The sequence below is a fragment of the Crocuta crocuta genome, unplaced genomic scaffold (assembly GCF_008692635.1).
Source record: "Crocuta crocuta isolate KB4526 unplaced genomic scaffold, BGI_CrCroc_1.0 scaffold165, whole genome shotgun sequence".
Taxonomy (NCBI): Eukaryota; Metazoa; Chordata; class Mammalia; order Carnivora; family Hyaenidae; genus Crocuta; species Crocuta crocuta.
In genome coordinates, this window is record NW_027530502.1 from 972,987 (window position 1) to 993,473 (window position 20,487).

Here is a 20,487-nt window from a genome sequence, read left to right on the forward strand (position 1 = left end):
GTTGTCTATAACCAACAGAACATAAAAATTTGAGTTTTTCCCTCTCTCAAGTTTCCCTGCATACTGGGTCGGGTGTCTGTGTGACTTCGGCCATCCTTGGGGATGGGGAGATTTTGGTCCTATCATAAGTACTCTTCTCCTTAAAGGAGCTAACATCAGGGTGGAGGGTCAGGGAGGAATCAGCACAGAGCGAGACAGTAAGTCCATGCTAGTAAGTAAAGCACAATTGCTTTCAGTTATAAGCATGCAAGCAGCTACTTTCAGCTCAATCTAACAAAGCTCCAATGTTTCTAAGCCCTTTGGGTAAAGGGGATGGCAAGATCATAATTACCATCAGTTCATTTCAACTTCAGGGACCCCTGGACCTGAAGCCAGAGCCGGATAGCTTTCTGCCTGGGGCACGTGGTTTGCGCACTTTAGCTAACTCAGCCTTGATGCACACAGCAGTGGCTGTCTTTTAAGGGAGTCCATCTTAATCCAGGGCATTTGCTGTCTCGTGACGATAACATCTCTTAGAATCTTGCCTGGTTTTCACATAATGACTAGGGGAGTTTTCCCATGCTGCAGCCAATTGCAAGAGTTTATCTAGATTTCTTTGTGTCAGTTCCTCATTCTTTAGTACAGCCCCTTTGTTAGCATTTTACACCCAATCCAAGTCAGTAAGAGCCCAAATACTACTCAGTGTGTCATTTATGGTTTTTCAGAGCATTTTTCTGTTTTAGGGGAATCCTGCAGAGAGACGCAAGTTTCCTTTTTTGCCACCAGGTTGTACTGCAAAAAACTGAGGGGACTTTGTCCTGTTGGAATGGATCTAAGTCTGTCAAGAGAAACCACAGCGAAGGATGAGCCCTGCGAGGCCCAGCTCTGTCATTGTTCTAGCGCAAGCGTTTATGCACCCAGCCCCCTCAGCTCCCAGGAGAATCAGCCACAGTGCAGGTGATTCACCTGGCAGCTGCCTTCTCTGAAGGTCCCTCCTTTCATGTTCAGTATGGGTGTATGTCTTTGCAACCTTTTTGTGAGAAGGAGTTAAAGTTTCTGTCCACCCAGGACCTGAACCAGATCAGGGAGGAAATCCACCCCCCTCCCTAGAGGAGTTAGCAACAACTACAGCACTGGTCCAGCAGTGCTGTCTGAACCTACTTCCTGTTACTCAGCCTATAAACCCCACTCCAAATCCACATCATTCATTACTAGGGAAAAATGTGGATCACTATTTATTGCCCCGTTGGCCATAGAATTTGGTCAACATGCTTGCTACTGATTCCCATGGAGTTCTCTTCAGGTACAAAGTCCTCACACTTCCTCTGTGAGGAAGCCAAGCTCATCCCATTGCCAAAACTGTCAAAGACTGTAGCATCTGAGATTTGACTCTACTTATAAGGTAACATATTAACTTGCCGCAGTTTCATTGATGCTGACCAAAGAAGTTTATGACTCAAAGCAATAGTGGTAGCCAGAAACTCAGCATAGGCCCTGGTTCCCTGAACTCCACTTCCGCTGGGCCAGGCAAAGTGGGCCATGTCACCACAGCATGGTCACTGGCAGCGTTACAGGGGAGACTATGTGAGGTTAGGGAACTAGAACCCTTTGTAACGGAAGATATGCTGGCTTTTTGCTCCAAAAGTAGGCACTATCTCCATCTTCTAAGTCTCTTTACTATACAAATATTCCTGGAAAGATGGTCCAGAACAAAGGCAGTCAGTGCCTGTGCTTGAAAGACAGGCTAGAAGCACAATAGACCATAGAAAACTATCTTCTAAAAGAACAAACAGAACTTGCTATTGATTGGATATGTGGGTGTAAGAGAAAGGCATAAATCAAGGATGACTCCCATGTTTTTGGCTTTCACAGTGGGTGGGATTTTATGTCATGTACTCAAGTACTTGGGGGAGAACATCAAGTTTTACATATTAATCCCACTATGCCTACTAAATATCCAATACAACATGCCAAGACAGCAGGTGAATATATGTCCCAAAGCCCGGAAGATAGGCTGAAACTAGTAATAAATACTTGAACAAAATCAACATAGGAGGTACTTAAGTCATGGAACTCAATGAGATAAAGTAAAGAGAATCTAAACTGAGGTCTGAGACACTCCAACACTTAAAATTAAGGTAGAAGCAAAAAAGCCAACAAGAACAACAAAAAACTAAGACAAGGGACTTTCAGTGAGGGAAGAATATCTAGGAAGCCAAAAAGTAGGAAGTAATTAACCATGTCCATTGTTGCTGGAAGTTTGAGGAAGATGAAAACAGAGCAGCATGGACTAATAGTGTACAAAAAGGAAGAACAAAGAATTATAAATACAGACTTTTAGTAATATAACATATTAAATTTTTTAAAATGTAGTTTTCTTTTTGAGAGAGAGAGAGAGACAGAGCAAGAGTGGGGGAGGGGCTGAGAGAAAGAGGGAGACACAGAATCCAAACCAGGCTCCAGGCTCTGAGCTGTCAGCCAACAGCCCAAGGTGGACTCGAACTCATGAACCTTGAGATCATGACCTCAGCCAAAATTGGACACTTAACTGACTGAGCCACCCAGAGGCCCCATTAGTAGTGTGACTTCTTAAAGGAACTGGAGAATTGAATTTATGAGGCTACTACTCTGACTTTATAAAAAGCTAAAAGGTTTCAAATTAAAACAAATAAATTATATGCTACATAAACTATGATCAAAATGCATCTTTAGTTCTGGTGCCCATGTGCCCTGTTAGTATTTAGTGAGAGTAATAATCACCCACCCCTGCATGGAAATTCCAGTGAAATCATTCAAATGCTGAGTGTTCTTCATATGTGAGATCCTCTAGTCCTGGGGATAGAGCAATGAATGAAAACGCTCATGAACTTGGTTGGCCCATGGATGTGGGTGCTCTTAAGTAACATTATGGTCCTACAATCATTTTCAATGGAAAATAGCCTCTATTAAAATGCCTCATCCTGTAGAATTATCAAAACCATACCCTGACTTAATATTACATCTCATGTTCTCCTGAAGTCTGGCCTGCTTGGGGCAGACAGTCTACAGCACTTAACTTTTCTTTTCTTCTGATTCACGTTCCACATTTCACCAGTGGCTGTTTCCCTCTCAGCCCTGATCAGACAGTAATAAGGAAGAAGCAGGACACTTCTTATATAACTGGCTGGTTTTAAGGATCTCCGCCGTGTTTGTTAAAGACACATCCTTGGGATACCTGGAAGATGATTAAAGGGTGTTTTCATGCCATCTTCAGAAATATCTGGCTGGTTTTTTCCTCCTGCTGGTCCTTGAGTGAGTTGGCTGGCAAGTCCTATTCTGACTTGTCCCTTGTGGCTCCGTGCCCAGTCTCAGGGCACCCAACTGTACCTGGCCACCAGCCTCTTTCCAGGAAGGACTCAGGCTGCTGTGCGTGAACCCAAGACTACCCACATGGGCCATCTGGTCCATGCATGGCACTCACCTATCCTTTGCTTTGATGAATTCTTATAGCAAAGGACTGTCTCAATACAGTAGCAAGTCTCTGTACTCGGCCATGAAAGTAATTAACCTTCTCTCACCTCCTAGACTTCCAAGACAGGAATCAGACTTCAAGCCAGGGACTCTTTCTCATGCAGGAAACCCTCAAACTTTCTGTGAATAGCCACATCAAAGCACTCCTCTCCAGGCCTGAAGTGAGGAGAAACACACAACCTTCCTTCAGGGAGGAAAGGTCTAGAACTCACAGTACAGCTTTTTTTTTTTTTTTTTCAAGAGGTCATCCGCATGAAAGCCTTTCCTCCCCCTATAACGGCTTAAAGTGTGTGAAAAGCTTCAATGTTATAGAATATTAGTTTAAAAGGTTTCCTTGAAAGATGGTACATTTGAACTTGTCCTACCTTCACTCTAGTATCTGGTACCTCTCAGACTGGTTCCCCAGTCAAAAGTGAAGATGGAAGAGTATAGTTCTAAAGGAAGAGTTCAGTTCTAGTATTAAACATCCATTCACACACACACACACACAAATTATGCCAGAAATTGGACTTGCTATAAATAACACAGTAATGATTTATCAAGGCTTTTACATCACAGAATTAGTGAGTGGACTCTTTTCTGAGAAGTGGGCAAAAGGGAATGGAGCCTGCAGTGTGGGGTCAAGTTGGAGGGCACTGGAACAGCTAAAAGTGACAGCAGCTTTAAAATAGAATAGATTTGGGGCACCTGGGTGGCTCAGTCGGTTAAGCCTCCAACTTTGGCTCAGGTCATGATCTCAAGGTTTATGGGTTTGAGCCCCATGTCGGGCTCTGTGCTGACAGCTAGCTCAGAGCCTGGAGCTTGTTTTCAGATTCTGTGTCTCCCTCTCTCTCTGACCCTCCCCTGCTCATCCTGTCTCTCGCTCTCTTTCTCTCTCTCTCAGAAATAAATAAAAACATTAAAAAATGTATAAAAAATTGGATAGATTGTGCTTTCGGCATACACAGTAAATCCAGAGTCTGAAGAATAATGCTGCAGGTGTAACCTGATTTTTATTTTTTTTTTTTTNGGCTTCTCTAGTTAATTGTTCAGTCTTCTGTTTTCTTTGATTGGAGAAGAAGGTCAGACACTTGAGGGCACTAGAGATTATGCTATCTGGTAATAGCATTGCCTGGAGCAGAAAGACAAAGAAATCTAAAATTACCCTAGGATTTACCATGGCTACTCGGAGTAGAAACTGACAGAAGAAATAATTAATTTCCATTTTTTAGTACGGAAAGCAATAAAATATGTAGAGGCTAATTTAGAATTTTCCAGAAAATCTGAGGGAGCTGAAGTTAGAACAGATGATGAGACCAGTGAAGATAAAAAATGAAAGCAAAAGAACGAAAAGGAGACACGATAATACCTAGCTCTGAGGGGTACTTTCACGGGAGGCAAAGAGGAAGCAGGTGTAATTTCTCTGCCAAGAACAGGCATATGTAAGCCTAGAGAATAAAATGACTGAATAGGGAGTACCTGATGTATCAAAACTTCAGAGGACTGCCAATGAAATAACTTACAGGTTCCTCACAAGATAGTTGACCGTGACTCACAATTTTGAGTGGGAGAACCAATAGCTGATGGGCAGAATTCCCAGCAAAAAAAAAAAAAAGAAAGAAAGAAAAAGAAAAAGATGGAAAAATGTAAAAGGCCCCTAGATTTGTTTATGACACAGTAAACCTTAAACAAGTTGAATGACTGAAACCGTCAGCAGTCTGGTCACTTCATCAGTGAATGTTCATATTTTACTATTTAAGATCCTGACTTAGGTGGTTCTGCAGAAATGTCTTTCTACAAATAAAAAGGAAAAACAAACAGAACAAGAAACCCCATGTAAAGTCTTGGCAAGCATTCAGGAGCACCTAACACAAATGTGTTTGCTTACAGATCTTAAGCAATGTTTCCATGAACATCCCAAGCCCCGAGAATCCCACTGAATCATTCTATTGGTTTGATTGTACTAACAACAGAACTGTGGATGATGTGGGTTTTCTGAGTTTAGTCTTTGCTCAGTGTTCTTTTTAGTAGGTGACATGGTTGCATTTACAGCCAGACATTTAACCAGGCAACCTTTTCTTGTAGGTGCAGACAACCACCATGTGCATCTCCGTTAGCCTGAGTGGCTTTGTGGTCCTGGGCTGTTTGTTTGCACCCAAGGTGCACATCATCCTGTTCCAACCCCAAAAGAATGTGGTCACACACAGGCTGCACCTCAACAGGTTCAGTGTCAGCGGAACGGGGACCACATATTCTCAGTGTAAGTATGGAACTTGGCAGTGACCCTTCCATGAATAGCACTGTAGTGGGGAGCAGGCTCAGAGGGGAAGCAATGAACATGGATAGGCAAGGACAACCCATGTCCATGCCCCATGAACAATCTCAATTTATTTAATAAGTGCTGGTTCAACCACTGTGTGTCAGGTACTGGCGCTAGGTGCTAGGGATACAGAGGTGAGTGAAAGGCAAGGCTCCTGTTTTGATACAGTCTAACAGGGAACACAGACATTAAACCCATAACTGCACTTGGGATGTTTTTTAATGTTTATTTATTTTTGAGAGAGAGAGAGAAAGCAGGGGAAGGACAGAGAGAGAAGGAGACACAGAATCTGAAGCTGGCCCCAGGCTCTGGGCTGTCAGCAAAGAGCCTAGTGCAGAGCTTTAACTCACAAACTGTGAGATCATGACCTGAGCCGAAGTCAGATGCTTAACCTGCTGAGCCACCCAGGTGCCCCCGCACTTAGGATTTTTGACCATGCTGTGGAGTCAGAGCACCTACTAGCTAGTCCTGACTCTGCAGTCAATTCGATAAGTAATGCTCAACACATCAGTGTACTATCTGTGACTTGACTATACTCACTGGCCCAGATTGGTGCTCTGCAAAGTATGTCCTATGAAATACAGATTATAAAGGTGATTCATGAAAAATTTAAAAGGGAAGATAAGCAAAAAAGACGGAAAATGGTTCATCCTAAATACCCTCTTAGTATCAAAGTACCACTTGTACCATGAGTATGTTAAGAATCCCTAGAGCGAGGCAATCTGTTTAACTTGGTTATTTACAATTTCTTAAAAGTATTCAACCACAGTTAAAGCAGCTAATATGCCATGGAACACACCTCAAAAAATGCTGGAATGTATCTTCCTCAGACTGCAACAACACAGTGCTTTTCAGCTGCATACCAGCTGAAGGGTAGCAGAGGAATGGCCCAGGCCACCACTAGGTCTCTGACTGGCCTGCGAATATCTGAAACACGATCCTTAGGGAGCGGCTCATTTAATTCTCAGTATACCTAAAGGGGGCAAGCTTTTAAGCCATTTTCAGCTTATCTGTGGTTTGAAGCAGGAGAAATGCACTGACGGAAGGATGAGAGGGGCGGAGGAACGGAGCCACAAGAGAGGGAAGGAAGACTGGAGTGACAGAGACAAATGACTGCCTCACCATTCTGCCTCGAGTCGATCAGAAAGGATGCTTCAAAATAGCTCAGCATCACAGAGTGAGCAATCACATTAGTGCCCCAGTTTCTGCAGCAAAGTGTAACATTTAACAGGGCTGCCCTTCCCCCAGCAAACAAAGGGAAGGCAGCCGGCTGACAACACACATTCAGGGATGCTCTGGATATGCCACTCCTCGCTGGAGACACGGATGTTCTCGTCTTTCAGCTCAGTTTCCAGGTGTCACCATGGTTGAGTGCCAGGACATGGTAAAACTTGTGAAATCATATTCCTTGGACCTCGGAGAAATCTGCTTATTTCTTGAGCAGGCACGTCTCCTTTCTAGAGCCCAACTGTAGCCGCTAGCTAGACCAGACAAGGAAGAACTGGCAGTAGCAGATAAAAACAACAATGGTAAGAAGAGCCAATGGAACTATCATTTATTATTTTCTATCTGCTAGGCATCATGCTAAAGATTCATACAGGTGTGTGAGCCTGCTGTATCTTATTTAATGCGCGCAATTCCCTGACATCAAGGGTCCCACATATTGAAAGCGGCAGAACCAGAATTTAGAGTCTGTTTGTCTGATTACAAAGGCAGTGCATCCAGCAACTGTACAGTGCCGCTTCAGTCAGGGTGCGAGCTGGGGAAGTTCCCAGAAAGTCAGGCACGGGGTTGGCTTCACAGGGATCACAATAGGAAAGCGACCCAAGGCGGTGCATCAAGACTGACTTCCAGCAAAAGTCATCCTGCCCTCAGAGCTCAGATTTCCTGGTTGTTATTCAAACAATTTAACAAAGCCCCTCAGTCTTCCACAGACATTTACACATACAAACCTCAGTAATTTTGAAATGGCAGCATTTTCTAATATACATACTAGGAATTAATAAATTCCTGAAGGAATAACAAGGCCACTTTACCCAACCAAGTTTCTCTTCAGAATTTCAGAAATATCCACTTACACAAAAACAATGTCTTTTAAGCTTTCACTGAGAATGCTAATCTGCAAGTGACCCAATTAAATACTTCGAAGTAGGCATCTACCCAGCCCAACATTTTAGAACTATTTTGTTACTCAATGAAATTTTAAGTGAAAATTTTTTTTCTTTAAAAAGACTTCATTTTTTTAGTTTTTCTCTAATCCATGTTAATGAAGTGGTATTAAAATGATAAGGTGAAGAAGTATTCATGTGATAACTCTAGGCATTTCAAAGTGCAGAAGTAACAAATACATTGATCTGTTACTTGTAATTCATTATCTTTTATTCAAAATAGTTTTATTTGTGGGCTTATTTTATCCCATGAGTACTACATATCTAAGTTCCATTTCATAGGTGAGAAAATACAGAAGGTACTTCTCAAAGATATACAGTGATTCAAGAATTGACTCTGGGTTTCCTGACTTGTGACTAATCTTACCCATTTTAATAAATTGGAACTACAGTCATGAAATTCATTCATTCATTAAATGCTTAAGTACCTTCTATAGAACAGAAATTTTTAAGCATCTGTGTACACAGTGGTGAAAAAGCCATAATGCCTGGTCCCACAAAGATCAAATCGAGATCACTGTTGTTCATACTGTGGTGTGTAACCTAGTAATGGGTCCTGAAACTTATGTAGTATGTTTGGCCAGCATTTTTAGAAGAAAAGAGAATATATTAGAGTGCATTATATATTATTATATAACATATAATAATATATCTTATAAAGGTAAGCAGTATTTCATGAAGTTTGCTCCAGAGGTTACATGTGTACAAGGTCCAAGTAGGATGTTTCTTACTGTGAATTGCAATCAAAGAAGTTGGAAAGACACAGGTCTATGGGATCTAGTTTATGTATGAACATGTTACTAACACACGCTCTGGTGAACATTTAAGCAGCTGGTTTAATTTCTTAGTGCCTGTTTCCTATATTCTATATTCAGCTCAATTTATATCCATTTCTCTCGTAAATACTAGGAAGTACACTGTTTTATAAACCAAGAAAAATCCTTAAATTGTTCTGAGTTCATTAGGTCAAGCATATGTTTTACGTAGCTGGTACATAATTTATGTTCTGGTGAGTATTGTGTAGGCATTTTACTGTATTAAGTTATTGTTACCAACACTGCCACTGGTTTTCTAATTTACTTCCTCCAGGTATAACAACACCAACCCCACGTTAAGAATAAGTTAGTTTAGCAACAGGGTTACCCACCTCAACAACCACACACATCTAATTATCTATTCCCACATAACAAGCCTCCACAAAATTTTGTGGCTTCCAAACAATAACGCTTTTTTAAAAAACAATAAATAAAAAAATTAAAAATTAAAATTAAAAAATAACCTTTTTATCATCTCTCATGATTTTGTGGGTTAGGAGTTCAGGAAGGGCTTGGCGGAGCAGTTCATCTGTTCTATGAGGCCTGGCGGGGTCCTTCTGTGGCCTTAGCTGAGACTGAGCTGAGCTGGAAGCCCATGGTGGCTTTCACTCTGGCTCAGCAGCTTGGCAGAATGCCTTGCCACATGGCATCCTAGAGAGAAAGGCAAAGCCTGTCCAAATTCAAGGGAAGGGACACAGACTCCACCTCTGAAATAGTTTATGGCCATTTTTCTTATGCCACATTCTCCAAATCCTTAATCCAGTACAGCAGTTTCATTAAGGATCACAGACTTGACAAAGGTAATCCTGGGCAGTACTAAGAAGTTTCCCAGACTGAAAGGTACAGCCAAATTAATTCCCAGTTAATTCTCAGGCAAGAGTAGCAGAAATATCCCAGCATTTAGAAGCCCTGGTGAGCTACCTGACAGCAACCAGGATGGCTGATGCAGAAGAAGTCATGGTACTGGATGTTAAAAGCTAAGCAGTGCCATGAAAAGATGGAAAAGCATGACCAGACTTAGAAGCAAGCACGGAGAAAAGAACATGGTTAGGGACATCTTGGAAAACTCACCATTTGTGAAATGCTTACAGACTCCTAGGCACAAAAGAGAACAATTTTAGCTGTATCTGATTAACTACACACAGTGGGAGTCAAAATAATAAAAATAAAGGAGACATTAGGGGCACCTGGGTGGCTCAGTTGGTTGAGCGTCCAACTTCTGCTCAGGTCACGATCTCACCATTTGTGAGTTTGAGCTCCATGTTGGGCTTTGTGCTGACAGCTCAGAGCCTGGAGCCTGCTTCAGAAGTGGTGTCTCCCTCTCTCTCTCTGCCCCTCCCTTGCTTGCACTCTGCCTCTCTCTCACTCTCAAAAAATAAATAAATAAATAAACATTTTTTAAAAATAAAGGAAACATCAACTTTTTTCCATTAAGTACACTCAGAGGCCAATGGCTCCTAATATTTGTGTACCAAACAACAACAACAGAAACCTCTTTGAAGTGAAGTTCCCAGGCCCCACCCATAGATATTCTGAGTCATATGATCCAGGTCAAAAGAAATCTGGATTGTAACAGATACTCCCGCTGGTTCAATGGAAGTGGCCCAAGGAAAACATTTTGAGAACCTCGGACTCCACCACACTGTCAGTGCAGAGCAGGGAGAACCTCGGAGATGACCCTCACAGAGGAAGCAGGCACTGGGTTCAGAGATGGAGAGGTGTTCTGACCTCCCACCCTTGACCTCATGATGCCAATAGCCACATTCCTGGGCAGCTACCATTTCCTCAGCTCTCTCTCTCTGGAATGCCAGAGAAGGCATTTCTGGCACAGAAGGCCCTGTCCACTCAGAAGACTTTACTGAAACTGGGAATAGTCCTTCTAGTAGCAGTTAACTCAGCCACCCTAAAACCCTAAACTTGTAATGCTGCTCCTACACACACACACACACACACACACACACACACGAGCAAACGTTCTTTGTATTTGGATGAGAAGGAAGAGACCATTCTTTACTTTGTTCAGCTTTAGAAGCAAAAGGGCTTTGCAGAGCTGGTTCCCAAAGAGAGGCAATCAAGAACTATGCTGCAAGTGTGCGTGTAACTGTATAATCTTGAAGGACACAAGCTGAATGTACACGTGAGGGTAAGCAGCATAAAACTCTAGGGGACCCATGCAGGTCAGAATGTTGTTGACACTAATACGAGTTTGTATCAGCACCGATTGGGGAGAGAGAGGTGAGAAATGGAGTGTGCCCAGTAGTCTTCAGAGCTATTAGGTATCCAGACTTGGTCCTATGAGAATATGTGTTCCTCCTGCTCATGGTGATCATTCAGAGTATGTATGCCATTATCATTAAGAACAGTCAAGAGGCTGCTGCTAACTAATGATGCTCAGATTTGGGTCCCAGAGGAGCCACAGGCATATGGAGATTGATTTCTTCTGCCAAAACCTTATTCAGGAAGACGCTTGTCTGCGTGGTAAAGTGTGAACTGCTTCATTAATAGAATTATTCTTTATTACAAAACATTTTCACATTATAAGAAGCAGTGGTATAAAAAGATCAAGCGAACAGTCTTTCAGAGTCACAGTAGAATTTTCCAAAGGGCTACAGCAACAGAAAGCAAATACATGAGGTCCAGACTTTGCACTTAAGAGGGGCCAAGTCTTTCAAGATACCCCAGTTACGAGGGGGCAAGCCATTGCTCAAGTCTGAATGTGACTTTATAAAAGAAAAAAAAGGCACATAATACCCACGTTTCGTCTCAACAGTGCAAGTCCAGAAAATCAGCATAATACACTTGCACTTTACAGTGGAGGGAGTCCCATAATGACACTATGTACTAGACCAGCCAGGCAAATTAGCAACTTATTTGGCAACACAGACTGAATTGATGGTCTTCTTGGAAGCATATTATAAACATAAATCCTGGCTGGCCAATACTTGAGGAGCCTGGAGTATTCTGCAAGCTAAGCCATCTGCTCCCAGGCACAATATACCTAGTGCAAACGTATCAGAGGTTTGTTGATCCATTTTCCCTTTGGAAAGCAAAGTCACAGGATGCTTGAGAACCTCATTCCATTCTCTTTCACTCTTTCTTCATTGAGGGCGGAGAATAGAGAGGCCCTAGCTCCCAGAGGTAACCCTACACGTAGCAGGGAACTGATGTTTCTCACACTTTCCCTTTCGACACAACATTTCCATTTTGTCTCACAACTGCCTTTCTGCAACCCTTAAGTTGTTTGCTCTTTACTGCCAACATTTCACTAGGTTTTCCCCAAGCAAACATAGCCTATCTTCTTTAATAACAGTGACCAAAGGGGCTTGAGACCGAGGGGATGAAAGGGATCATTTATTCTAATAACCACGGTTCTAGAGGAGAAAGCCACCGCCCTCTCTGTGAGACACTTTTAGGAATCTGATAAGTGAAGCCACAGATAAAACTCCCAAAAGTGGCTATGTGGCTGGATTTTCTGCCTCAGCTCAGTTACACAATTCATCTCAGAGATTATTCTGACAACAAGAATCTTAGCATCTGCAAGTTCAGTGATTTCTTCTTTAAATTAGAAGCTTTCTCTTCAGTGCCACACATGACAGCACCTTGTCCTGCAAACTTGCATTCCTCTTAAAAGCTCATGCCAGGGAGGTCAACAGCATAAAAGGTGTCTCTCTGAGACCCCAGTGAGCGGGCCACACACAGGGAAGGTGTGATATTCCGGAGGAGCTAACCACAAAGCTTCTCAGAAACTGAGTTTTAGTGAAGACGAGACAATACTGTTTAATGGTGGCTGGCTAAATGTTTATGTTACAGATAAAATTCCTCTCATTTAAATGGTTGTTTAAACAGAAGCATCACTTTCTTGAATTAAATTACATTGTATAGTTCCCTTCTGTCCTGTATAATTGAACACGATATAAACTCAGTACCTCAAAGAGAGTCCCTAAACCAGAGTTCAATATTGTGTGAGAGATACCAATAGCCATATGCATTTCCATGTAACTCCAACGTTATCAATGCCTTTAGGAACATGGTACAACGCTCATAATTATGTAGATAATGTTAACTAAAAAAGGAAATATACATATAATCAAATATTGCCCGTACATTGACTTTAGATGAACATTCCTTAAAGCAAGCAAAGAGTCTAACATCAATTTATTCTTTACTATTTCTCCTTCAAACCCCTTTCCATTTTAAGTAAAATTCTTTGTAGAACATCCATAAATGGAGATATCTGTATCCGTAAAGCAGGAATATGCCTACTCATATGGAAATATTTTTTAATATCTTCCTTACCTAGAGGAAATTTCAGAGACTCTAGAGAGGGAACCCTTAGTAAGTAACTGTGATCAATTTGATGGATAATTTACTCATTAAATCAAGAAACTTCTGGGCTCAGGCTTAGCTCTAGGCACTGGGAATGTGGTAATGAACAAAACAGAAAAACCAGTACTACATAATATATCAGATGTTGATAAGTGATGTGGAGAAAGTAATATGGGGCACAGACAAACAAGGCAAACTGGGAGCAGAGGGTTACTATTTTTTTATTCAGTGGCCAAAGAAAACCTCTCTGCTAAGGTACCATTTGATCAGAAACATGAAGGAAAGGAAAATAGGGAACGCTGTCTGTATCTGGGGAAATGACATTCCAGGAAAAGGGAAGATCAAATGCAAAAGTCCACAGCTGGAAGAACATCAGAAAAGACAAGAGGGAAATGACTAAGGATGAAAGTAAGAGAAGATGAGGACAGTGAGGGACAGGGCAGTTAGGACCTTAGAAATCACTGTAAGGACTTTTACTTTTTTACTGAAAGAACTGGGAAGAACACTCAAAGGGTGTGGAGTGACCTGACTTTAAAAGCATCATTTTCATCATCGTGGCTGTGTGGGCAGAATATAAGACAGGGAAGCCGGCAGAGACATAATTCCAGAAGCTATTGCATAGTCCAGATGTTGGAGGTTTAAAATCAGGGTGGTAATGATGGAAGCTAATAAAGTGTTCAGATGTTTTATATAATTTGAAAGTAAAGCTGACAAGATTAGCTGCACCAGAAAGGAGGACTAATGCCTGACATTATTTTATTAGAGTCTAACTTGTGGCCTGACTTTGATCCCTGGACACAGAAGCACATACAGCTCTTCTTAATTGTTTGAGCCTCAGGGTGTATGAGTTCCTGATCCCTGCCTGAAAACACATTTGGGTAAGAAAGAGGAAAAACTAGAGATGTTGGGAAACTAAGAGGAGACTAAAAGAATGCAAAATAGAATATACAAAAATTAAATCCTTCCATTTTCAAATTATTTATTATACATCCACTTTCATACATCTTGAAGAAGGGAGGAGAGAATAACAGAACATGACCGGAAAGAAAGAATGACAGCATATCGGAGCAATAATGGACTGGGGTGTTTAGGTGAAGACCAAGTGGAATTTCTATTGATTAGTTACTTAAGTTGTTTTCTGGGTCATAAAATAGTACATATTTTTTTCCATGAATATTGTCTCACAAGAAATAAATCAGTGAATGAAGAAGGCATTGCACTCCTAAGCTCTAAGTCCACATTTGGAAATTAAATCTTGGGTCTATAGATTTTCATCCCAAATCATAATGAATGTGACTTCCCCTCAACTCTGCTGCTAATGACTTAAGACCATTATCCTGAGAATCTAGCCTCAGTTCTTAATAACTGATGCTGTGTCTTCCACTGTGAACTCTGACATAGCAAGGCTACCACAGCAGACGCTGGTAGTGTCATCATCTTCCCAGACAACTTGTATGAATCAGCAGATGAACATCTGGAAAGGGACCTAGGGGCCCTAGCACAAGTAAAATTAAGGTGATGAGTAAGAAAACAGGTTCAATAACAAAGTAGGAGGGCAAAGCAACAAACAGCTGGTAGAAATTAAATTCCATGACCATAGCATTAAAATATCTAAACAAGCAGATATGCTGGGAAAAATTATTTGGGGTTACCAGGAGCAAGGAAATGGAACAGATGGGAACAAAGTGGAATGTCTGTTCTGTTTAAATGTTTGTTTTACTTTTTTCCCCGAGTCTGATATATTACACAGTTAGAGTAACACACTGATTCTCAGGAGCCAAGTCTCGGCCACTAAATTGACTAACAGACCTGGCATCCATACGAATCTATTAAATAAATATGTTTAGCGTTGACTGAGGGCTCAGGTACCTGAAAAAAAAAAAGGGGGTCATTTGTTCCAAAGCCTGGCCAGCCTATGCATTACTGGTGGAAGAGAAATGGATTTCACAGTGCGAGACAAAGCTGCCACTTGGCTGCATTGATTTCCAATGCCTCACCAAGTTTGTGAAGTCAAATATGCCTTTTGATGGGTGTGAATTGCCTTTTTGTGATCAATGGTTGAACACGTTAGGTTCTTTTCCACTGCGTTCAGTTTTTGCGTTGACTAGCACCACCTTAGCCTGGAGTAACGTAGCAGCTGGCGCTCAGCCCCTCCTCCCGGGAAAGCCAAAAATAAGCCTGCGTGCCTCTTATATCTGACAGAAAGTATGATTATAGAAATCTGCTTAGCCGCACTTAAGAAAATGGGCTAAACTTGCACCATTAAAAACCTCATGAGAATTTCATTAGAGTAATAGCAAGAGCTCATCACAAACACACACATGAAAACGATAGTACTTTCCTCTGGCACATAGTTTACTACCTTGGGGAATAACAGATGGGCTAAGACGGGAGGCATATGTAAAATATTTATGAAAGGCAAAGTAATTGAGATAGTAAACTCATAAAACAGTAATTTCCTCTACTATATTCAGCAGCACGTACAAAAATGAGAATATTTTTTACATAATAAAATAAAATGCACAGGCAAAAGCTACAGATGAAACAGTAAAAGAGAAGCAGAAATATACAAGTTACAGTTCCCTTTAATACACTTGAAAGTGGCTAGGGGGAAAAAATAACTGCAAAAAGAGTCTTGTAGAGTCTTTGCTGTTGTGACTCTTGGTAAGAAAACCCGGAATTTGTATTTGCTTCCTTTCAAAGGGTTTAGATTTGTTCTAACATAGGGTGTTCCCTTCAATGTCCCTGTGAAGCAGGTAGATGAATCAAAGTGACTCTGCACACTTCCATAATGAGATCTCACGGGGGTGAGGAGCAGACAGGAGAATATCATTTAAAGCTCTATCTTAGGATTTTCCATGCAGCTACCCTTTGTGGCCCCTGTACTTCTTACCTACCTAGTCAAGACACATTCAATTTTTTTAGAAATTAGAATGCAGTGAGCAAGAAAATCCAAAGATCACACTTAAAAACAGCATTACAGCACACTCCAGAAGTAAAGGGAATATCACTGTAGGCTTCTGATACGATCTTTAAGACTGCAGGCAAAAAGGGTATTAGAGGGATTCAAGACAGACACAGGGAGCATGAACATACCCGTCTCTGGTTCTCCTAGACTTACCCCCATGACATATCATTCCTCTTCAAGCTCTGAAAATGAAAAATCTGCACAGAAATAATAAAACCTAATCCTGGAAAAGATGAAGAGATTAGTCAAAATGCCAAAGGTACCAGGCCGGCCCTGGAGTGCTCACAGCCTGACCCACTTGTCTTCACAGGGGTGGCTCATGGTCATTGTCACAATGTGGCTTGAGAAGAAAAAAGGCCTACCTGTCCCCAAGCAAGGCTGCCCATATGCCTCCTATTTGCTGGTCATATCTTCAGGTGAAAAATTACTTCCTTCTTGAAACTTCCATTGGTTCCCCTGTTCTTTGAAATGCAACAATTTATACAGTCATTCAGAAAATATTTATAGAGGGTCTATTCCATGACCACCAGTTGGGATAAACTAATGAAAAAGACAGAGCCCCTGTATACTTCCTGCTCAAGATTATTAGAAGGCCTAAGACAGTAATGAAAAAAAAAAAGCAAGAAAAAAATCAGTTTTAAAATCAGCTAATGTGACAGAGAATAACTGGTTGGTTATTTAAATTAGGTGGCCTAATAACAACCTTTTCAGGAGGTTATATTTCAGATATAGATGACCAGAAGAAGCCATATATGTAATGAAGAGAGGGAAGAACATTCCTGGCAGAGGCAGCAGCTATGGCAATGGCCTGACGTTGCCGTGATGTGCGTGTTTGAAGACAAAAAGCAAAAAAGTGGGGACAAAACCATGGAATGAGATGAATGCAGAAAGAAAGGCATGGTCTGAATCACCCTGGGACATATAAACCAGAGCAAAGAAAGCACAGAAGGAAGCCACTGGAGGGGCAGAGGGAGGTGACTGACATTTAAAAATACTCTCACTGGTGTACAGAGAATGTGTGGCAGGAGAGCAAGACGGGAAACAGAGATACCAGCGGCACCACTGCTGGCGTAGCCAAAAGCCGGATAACGGTGGCCTGGCCCAACATGGTGGATGCAGAGATGGGTAGGCAGATGGGGAGACTGAACTGACTCAGACAGATGATAGGGTTGACAGGAGAAGCAGGGACAAAGAAGGAAGGAAGCAGAAACGTGAGACTTCTGGGTTGGGTCACTGACCGGATGCCAAGACCATTGACTGAAGGAAGGAAGACTAAATGGGAATATGTTAGGGAATCAAGAGTTATTCTTTGGCCACTTAGTTTTGAGGTGTCTATTAAACATCCACATGGGGATATCAAGTTGGTATTTGGAAAGAGAGAGACTGCAGAAAGAACACAGAATGCCTGCTAGGTTTCTAGTGAACTGCAGTTGACTTCACCTTGCCTTGTTCTTTCTCCTGCCTTACCTAGCTGTGATGAAGCTAGGGTTATATAAAGTATGAAGAAACTTTACAAGGAATAAAGTAAAACCCCCACATTTGAAATTATTCGTATCACTTTCCATCCAGTGTTTATCTGGCACGCACTGTTAAAATGTCTTCATTCTGGAAGTTTCAGGAAATGTCAATTATGCCATGTTTTCTCCCAAAGTTGTAGCTTTCAGTGGGATCATGTTGTAAAGAAAATTGAAGCTGATCCTAAAAATGATAAAAGGAAAACTATCTCCAAGAGTTAGCATGTCACCGACTCTGCTCTAACCTGACAGTCACACAGACTTGTCTTTATGGCCTTTCTCACATACCTAGCCAAGTAATCAATGCAAACTTGAGAAGTTCAAGTTTCCCTAGTTGTGAGCCTGCTGGAAAGGCTTCAGTGCCCTAAACATGGTGATTGAGCAAATCATCTCAAATTTCATAGTTTCTCCTTCTTTAAAAAAAATCCTATGAGGGGAACCTGGGTGGCTCAATTGGTTAAGCGTCTGACTTCGGCTCAGGTCATGATCACATGGCTCGTGGGTTTGAGCCCCATGTCGGGCTCTGTGCTGACGGCTAGCTCAGAGCCTAGAGTCTGCTTCAGATTCTGTATCTCCCTCTCTCTCTGACCCTCCCCTGCTCATGCTGTCTCTCTCTCTCTCTCAGAAATAAATAAAACATTTTTAAAAATAAATAATTTAAAAAATTTTAAATCCTATGGAAAAAAAATGCCCTTTTAGGGGGCAAGAATATTTCCAGTATCAAGCATGAACACCTTAGCAGGGAATTAGCTTATATGATTATTAACCAAAAAATATGCATTTAAAGAAGAGGACAGTCTTCTGACTGACTGGTCAGTTTGACCTAGGCCGAGGTCAGGTAGCCCAGAGGACCAGTTCATTCTGGGCAAAGCATAGCATCATGGACAGGCCAAGGGATGTCACATAAACAGCTCTAAAAGTATATGTCAGGCCGTCTCTGATTTTCTTGGCTACATAGTTGCACATCCCATGGAGAATAGGGCTCCTTGCTTTTTTGTCCTCATTTGGTAAAATGACAAAGCTGTATCTAGATTTCGCATAAAAACGAAACCTTCTGACAAGAGATATGAATTGCACCTAGGAAAACTGCTGTAAAAAAAATGAATATACATACCCATATTATACTCACACCCTGACAATGCTGTCACTATTGTCATTGACAAGAACATCATCCCTTTGGAATGTCTTCCTTTCTGAGAATTGTTAAGAAACTGAGTTTTCGGCACTTCAGCCCGTGCCAAGTGTTTTTGCAGTGTTTATCTACGTGAACGATGAAAATGCATCAAACCATTCTGTAAGGCAGTGGAGTTCACAGATGACTTGTGAGACTACGTGAGAGTCATCCCTACCCAGAGGGAACAAAAGTAATGAACGTACAAAAAAACTGTAATTAATTTAACAGTCTTTAAGAAAATAGCAGTGAGCTTTCAATTTCGCACACTGTATTTTAACCAGTTTATAGCTTACCGAAGCTAATTTTAAATCCACAAGGGACTCCTTTCAACAGTGATGATGCTTATCAACTCTTTCTCCAAAAGGTATGTCATTAGTGAAGGTATGTGCCAGGATACAAACTAATTTTGAGCAGAACATAGTTAGAACGTGGAACTACTACAGCATTAAGTCACTTAGCGTTTTCCAAAGCCAAATTAAAATGGGTTTTGAACTTAATTTTTTAACTGGTGCCTGAGATTATCCATTCCATTACCTGTGTGGCTCACTTGATTAAATTTTCTGACCTGTTTTGTTTTTCAGCCTCTGCAAGCACGTATGTCCCGACGGTGTGCAATGGGCGGGAAGTCCTCGACTCCACCACCTCATCCCTGTGATTGTGAAATGCAGTTCAGTTCTCGTGTTTTTAGACTGTTAGACAAAAGTGCTCATGTGCAGCTCCAGAATATGGAAACAGAGCAAAAGAACCCTAGTACCTTTTTTTAGAAACAGTACAATAAATTATTTTTGAGGACTGTACAGTATATAGTGATGTGTTAGAACTTTTTAGGCTGATTTTAGTGCCCATATTATTAACGGTCCCCCCGAACATGGAAATAACCATTGTTTACAGAGCTGAGCATTGGTGACAGGGTCTGACAGGATCAGTCTAAAAACTATGGTGGCAATATTAGGTAACTTTTTTTCCTATGAAGTTTTTTGTAGGTCCTTGTTGTAACTAATTTAGGATGAGTTTCTATGTTGTATATTAAAGTTACATTATGTGTAACAGATTGTTTTTCTCAGCACAAAATAAAAAGCATCTGTATTAATGTAAAAATATTGAGAATAAAACCTTTAAGGTTTTTCAGCATGGTGGATAATGGCTTATTCTTTTTTAATCACTCCAAGTAATGTGAAAATATTGACTTCAGATCACCTCTGTAAAGATGTTGGAAATACTTGTCTAAGTGTGCTTGTCTTTACATCTACGCACACTTTGAACCCAAGTTGTCACCCTGCTAGAGAGTTCTGAGCAAAACTGGACTTCTTTGTAGATCACAAAGATCAGATTTTGACTGACGATACCATAACCATCAGGCTGTCTCAGGGGCCAGATGACATGAAGCCACGTCTGTACAGAAGCCCGGGGAAGGCTGGATGGCTCTCATTTTCAAAAGCACAAAGACAGGAAACTTTTCTAATGTTATCTACTCTAACCTAACCAGGAAGTTGCTAGGAAGGAGGCTGGGATAGCATCCTGTCATTCCAGTGGAAAACCATTCTTACCACGGATAGCTAAAAGGGGCAGTAAAATGCAGGATATGTTATTTCCCAGTGCGTTTCCAAATGCCCAGTAACAATACTCAGACACAGAGGCTTGTCACTAAACTTGAATATTTTACTAAGCTAAATACAAGAGTGAACAGGGAAAGCATGGATAAGGTAAAACTGGCTTATTCTTACCCACACTTTC

General features: G+C 41.3%; 1 protein-coding gene across 1 annotated transcript in view; it reads left to right on the forward strand.

Moving 5' to 3' along the window:
- The window catches only part of GRM3 (glutamate metabotropic receptor 3), a 218,673-nt gene extending 198,792 nt beyond the window's left edge, over positions 1-19,881 (forward strand). Inside the window, exons 5-6 of the mRNA XM_077766787.1 lie at positions 5,554-5,728; positions 19,335-19,881. Coding sequence (XP_077622913.1) covers positions 5,554-5,728; positions 19,335-19,408 — 249 coding nt within the window. The 3' untranslated portion in view covers positions 19,409-19,881. The remainder of the gene's footprint in view (positions 1-5,553; positions 5,729-19,334) is intronic.
- Positions 19,882-20,487: the final 606 nt, after the last annotated feature.